General features: G+C 35.6%; 1 protein-coding gene across 1 annotated transcript; it reads left to right on the top strand.

The window, feature by feature from the left end:
- Positions 1 to 3,820: 3,820 nt before the first annotated feature.
- LOC149250711 (uncharacterized) lies at positions 3,821 to 5,690 on the top strand. The gene is given in 2 exon segments (XM_089459216.1): positions 3,821 to 4,260; positions 4,262 to 5,690. Coding segments are annotated over 2 exon segments (1,152 nt in total). The 5' UTR covers positions 3,821 to 3,962; the 3' UTR covers positions 5,116 to 5,690.
- The last annotated feature ends 517 nt before the right edge of the window (positions 5,691 to 6,207 follow it).

Genomic DNA, 6,207 nt, shown 5'->3' on the forward strand with positions numbered 1-6,207 from the left:
CATTCTTGTTGATTTTGTGGTAAAGGAATTTAACATTTGAATCAAAGTCTTAAATATTTATGGCCCTTATTCAAAAAGAAGATCCTATTAGGAACCATTGGGATATTCCAGGGTTTTTGACAATGTTTCCAATCTTGTAAGTATAAATTTGAATCTCATGTTTTCATTGTGAGAGGTGTGGTGGATTCATCCTATACAAGACCCTTTAGAGGAGTTATTTATCCATATATTTGATAGCTAAAATTGATCAAATATGGAGCCAACAAGCTGAAGACCACTTGGAGGAATTTCAAGAGGAATTAAGCAACCATATCGAAGAGGATTGACCAATTCTTAATTTTAGATTCTCTGGTAGGGAAATCCCTCCTAATGACATCTTGGCAATATTTGGGAGGGATCTTTAACCACCTGAGCATAATTTTACAAATGTAGTTAGAAGATAAGATCTCGGGGTCCCCCATTGAATTTAACCATGCTTGGCTCCTCGAAGAAGACTCTATACAATTGATCAAGGACAACTAGGTACCTCTCAGTCAACAAGATTATGCTTCATATATGTAGAAATTTGTAAAGGTAATATCAATGGTAAAAATGAAAATTAAACAATGGCTCTTTATTTTCAAGGAAAAATCTCAAGCATCTCTAAAGACAAACTTAAATAAATTTTATGAGGAAAACTAATCTAGCTTATTTTCTACTGAAGATATTTACACTCTGAAATCTTTGGAAGTGGCCCACCATGATCTACTTGACAAAGAGGAAATTTCCTGGAATCTAAAAAGTGGGTCATTTTGATTCACAAGGGTGACAATAACACAAAATTCCTTCATATACTCATAAATTACCATAAAAACCTTAATATTATCTAGGTTATAAGAAATCAAGAAGAAGCAGTGGTCAAATACTTAAAGCAAAAAGGGAAAGTTGATGTCAAACTCTTCAAAACTCTTTTCAGGGAATGAGTTCCTTTCCCCAATAGGACTAAATTGTTGATAAAAAAGGGAGTTGAAATTTGTCTTGGCTAAGAACAAATTGTGTGGAGCTAAGTTGCATCCGACAAAGGAGAAATATCGCTTGCATACTTCATATTCCGTTGTACCATAGATCATGTGGTATCAAAGGGAAATTTTCAATTCTATTGAACCAAGATCGGATCCTTCTATAGAAGGGCCAAATTCACTTTCTTCTTGGAGGCCGAGTACCTAGATTTGAAGCTCGATGCTTCAAGAGACTTGTCAAGGTTGCATGCACTATTATTGTGGTCAATTTATATGCTAGATCAGACTGCATTCTTCCCTAGTGAGCTGAGTTACCATTTTTTAAGGCTGAATTGAGTAAATAGGGGCCAACGATCGAGATTCAAGGGAATTAGTCCAAATTCATTAAAGAAAATACAATGCCAAGGTTTATAACAACAAGGATCAAGTTGTTTATGGTGTCATCATCAAGTGGCAAAAAATATTTGCACCGGGAGGACCCTTGCTAGATTAAGTCAACCATCCTCAAGACTGAGGCAATCATATATATATATATATATATATATATATATATATATATATATATATATATATATATATATATGTGCCAATAATATCATTCGATTGGTGACTGAGTTTGACATTCATCTCTACAAGGTATTCTCATAAGAGATCAATTTCCAAGCCTTAAAATAAGTCTAGATACTGGTATGTCAAGCTATAACACTCACTTGTAATCACACACATCAGAGGATTTGAATGTTGGTTGAATTCCTATTCCAAGAGAGCCATTAATACCTACAATAGTTTTGGATATTTCCTGTAGCAGATTGTGACCCAATTATGTGCATATGACCAGGTGTAATTATGATCTTGGGGTACTTTCCTATTTCCAAGGTTTATAACAAATGAAATGAATAAATATTTCTAAGTTGAAGTTTAGGAGGAGGAGTGTCTAAATTCCCTATCCTCTATGAAAATGGTAGAACCTCTGGTCCTAATGGCCTATCAATAGAGGTCATTTTGGATTTTTATGATATTCTCGAGGAGGATCTGTTGAAAATGGTTATGAAGTCCCAAAGATTTGATAAAATGTTTGGTACTCATTAAGGGTGGTCTTATGGTACTCATTAATTATGCTCTAGAAAGTATTCATATGTATTGGAATTATATTTTTTGTGTCCCAAAAGGTATTCTATCTAAATCTACAAGAAGTGTTTCAATTATTTGTGAGTCCTTCCATACATCATTTTTAAACTATAACCTACTGCAAAACTCTTCAACATGTTATAGCCAAACAAGATTCCATCCAACAACTCTGGAAAATGATTTCTATAGGCGCTGAAAAATCATTTTCCCGCGCCTACATCAATGTTAGAAAATGGTGATATTGAAGTGTCAATGTGAAGTTAAAGTCTGCAAGACCCTTCCACTAGTCTAATTGTACATGAACTATGGATGCAACCCTAGTTGTTTCCTTATCCTTAGTATTGACTACCTTAACTGAAACATTACATGATCCAAATCTAAGTTCAAATTCACTTGTTAAATCCTTCCCTGAGTTCATTACAATCAAACATGAATTCTAGTTCATTACAAGTATATTCCAATAAGAGTTGCAAATCCTTCAAAACTCTGCCAGAGGCAAGACAAGTATTGGCTTCTTTGTTTAGATTGTAAAAATCATGATGTAATAGAAGAATAACATATTTATCTAAAAAAAAACAGAGCACCACACAGTGATTTTTGTAACCTCTAGATGGAAAATCACTTAGAGCAGAGAGGAAACTATATTGATCTTGAAAATCCCACAATACACAAAATTTTTTTCCCAAACAATTCTGAAGTCTTTGTCCTTCTTTTTTCATACATTATATATCAAAATGTACAAAACTTTAAGATCCATAATATCCGAGAAATAAACCATATAATATTACAATCTTTTCATGATACAATTTACTAAACAAAGTCTATCCCTATTGACAAAAAACCCTTAGCAAAAAACCCTAGCTTGCAATGGACTTTGTTTCCTCTACAAGGATTATTAACTTTTCCTGTTTTGCAATTTCTCTCGTGGCTCTTTATCTTTTTCTTTTTTTCCATGGGGTCTTCTCAGCTATTGGAGCTCTTTTTCTTTTCTTCCATGGGGTCTTCTCAGCTACTAGAGCTCTTTTGCTTTTCTTTCGTGGGGCCTTGTCAGCTGTTGGAGCTTGTGGCATCGATTATACTAACAACCCCTCCTTATCTCTAGCATGTTCATATTCTTTTTCATCTTCAATGACAATAGGCTCCTTAAGATTGGGATTCAATTTAGCTTTAAACCCCAGCCTTAGTTTGTTCGTGGGTCTGGTTCTTGGCCTCCTTGCATAATCTGTTCTAGGGTTAGGTTCTATAGGATCTTCACCCTTATTTTAGCCTTCATCCATGGTCTCATCTTCCTTAGTCCCCTGGATTTCTGACTGGTGTCCTTTAGTCATTCTTCTATAAACCCAAGAAACCCTAGGGTGTTTTCTCCTATTAGGGTTTTCTATTGTTTGTCCAGTAACTTGTTGACTGCTCTTGGCCTATATAGCAACATTTTTCTTCTTCTTATGCCTTTTCGAAAAGGGGTGTCCCAATGTCCTCAGCTGTTGTGATTTCTTGTTCATTTCATGGATGTATAACATCTTGATTAAACCATGGTGGTATACATAATGTGGCTACCAAACCCTCCTTTTTCTTGTAGAGGCCACCATCTTAACCAAGCTTTGATGAAGGTAAAAATGCAGGTTCATCATGTTAAAACCAATCAAATGTAAAAGAAATCAAGGAATAATTTTCCAATAATTTGGAACAAGAAAATTAATCGAACCCTTAATGGCGATTCCTTAAAACCCGCGGCCCGCTCCTGCTGCAATTAAAAAAACCCTTAATGCTCAGCTCTTACTCTCCTCGCTATAAATTGAAAACTCCTAAAACCCAATGCTGAATCGCGGCTGCATCGCCATGGCACACACTATTAATCGCCTACCGTGCCCAAAATCTCTTCTCCATCGGCTTGTAATATCTTCATTACCACGCTTCTGCTCAGACCTTGTCCAAACAGAGCGCCTTACACTGGATAAATCTGTTAACATTCTCAAGATTGAATCCGACCCACAAAAGCTTGTTCAAATCTTCAAGCAAGCAGCAGAACAGCCGAAGTTCCGCCGCCTCAGATCTCCGTATGAAGGTACTGTGAAAAAATTAGCATTCGCCAAGCAGTTCGACGCCATTGAAGAAATAATGGAGCACTCATTGTAGGTAATCGAATCGCATTATTATGCTCTATGGTGTAGCGGGAATGCCTCAACATGCCATTAAAAGCTTCAATCGAATGAAAAGTCTTAATATTTCTCCGAATGTCAGGTCTTTTAATACCCTACTGAATGCCCTCGTTGAATCTAAAAGCCCTAAATTGGCTTATGATATCTATAAAGATATAGATAGCTTTGGTATATCAGCAAGCATGCTTACTTACAATATTGTAGTGAATGCTATTTGTGAAATGAATGAGCTCGAGTCTGCATTTTCATTCCTGGATGAAATGAGAAAACATTGTTGTGAGCCTGATATTTGTACCTATAATACTATTTTATCTGCGTTTTACAAGCAAGGGAAATACAAGGAGGCCGATGATTTTTTGAGCAAAATGTCTGAAACTTGCCCTCCAAATGTTATCACATACAACATTAGGATGCATAATCTCTGTGGATGCCATAAGACCAGAGACGCAGAAAAACTTTTGGATGAAATGGTTTCTAAAGGATTGAATCCGGATATTGTCAACTTCAATACACTCATTACTGGTTTTTGCAAGGAGAATAATGTGACAGAGGCTGAGAGGATTTTTGCCTTGATGTCTAGTAAGGGTTGTGATCCTAATGCACTGACCTATTACACCCTTATTTATTTTCTATCAAAGGAAGGGCGTTTCGATACAGCTTATGAGTTCTGCAGAGAGAGCATGAATAAAAATTGGATGCCCAGTCGCAAGACTGTAAAGATGCTTATTGATGGTCTGCTAAAAAACAATAAGATTGAAAATGCCCGCGAAGTGATTGAGGGAATGAAGATGAAGCTTCCTGCGTTTTACCACGAGGAGTTGGAAAATATATGATGAGAGTCAGCGTTCTGAAGCAGGCCTCCAGTGGCAGAGCTGTAAGAGAAGGGATGGAGACGAAGCATAACTTCCCCAAGCCATCTTAATATAGCCATAAGTTCCATACCCTGTTGCTGGCACTTGCCATTTAAGTTCTATACCCTGGTGCTGGCACTTGCCATTTAAGTTTTATACCCTGGTGCGAAGTTGGGAACTTGCCATCTAAGGAGTGGGGTTGAACTTGCCATCTCCTAATTGTACATGATGCATCAAAGGCAGGCATTGTTTTTAAGCATTTAGACTTTGATGGTGGGTAGATGATAACATCATTGATTACATATTTTTTCTCATTATCACTGTGTAATCTCATTTCTGTTGAGAAACCTCTCAACCTTATAGCTGGTTGGTTCAGATTTAACTTCTCAGCCCAGACACCAAAAACTGTCAAGTTGGTTCTAATCAGTGACCTGCTTCTAAGAAGCACACAATGAAGCCTTTCCACTGATAGATTTACTCTGGTAACTAAGTATGCTAAAGCCATTGTAACTAAGTCTAGTCATTGATTACATATACTAAAGCCATTGTTTTGTTTTTGTAGTGGTGCAAGAGCATTGAGTGTTTTTTACATGATGAGTAGTTTTTAAGCGACACCATAATTTGTCATGTTCTTCTTACCTGGTAGATTCAAACAATAGTGTAAATGAATAACTCTGGTTAAAGGTTTTAAATCATTGAGGATATGATTCAGGTTTACTATGCTTATTTGTATGGATATTACCATTTGATATAAGATTACATTGTTTTTAAAGATTTTAAGTTAGTGATTTTAATTAATAAAATCATTAACTATATATGTTGCAATGGTAAACATGGTTTTGATTTTTTTTGACTGAACTAAATGAATTGCTTAGTATTATCTTCTTTGCATATTATTTGTTAGTGTTTTGTTGGGTCTTTACAATCAAATCATATATATATATATATTTTTTCACAGAAAGGAATAATGGTCAAATAAATCAATCTTCAAATTTCCTTTATAGGTATATACTTATCTTAGGGCAAAGATAATTAATGAACTAATTGTTTTCCAATAATTTGATTCTTGTGAAA

This window comes from Pinus tabuliformis, chromosome 7 (genome assembly GCF_031772625.1).
Source record: "Pinus tabuliformis cultivar Carrire ecotype Pingquan chromosome 7, CPIR1, whole genome shotgun sequence".
Classification (NCBI taxonomy): Eukaryota; Viridiplantae; Streptophyta; class Pinopsida; order Pinales; family Pinaceae; genus Pinus; species Pinus tabuliformis.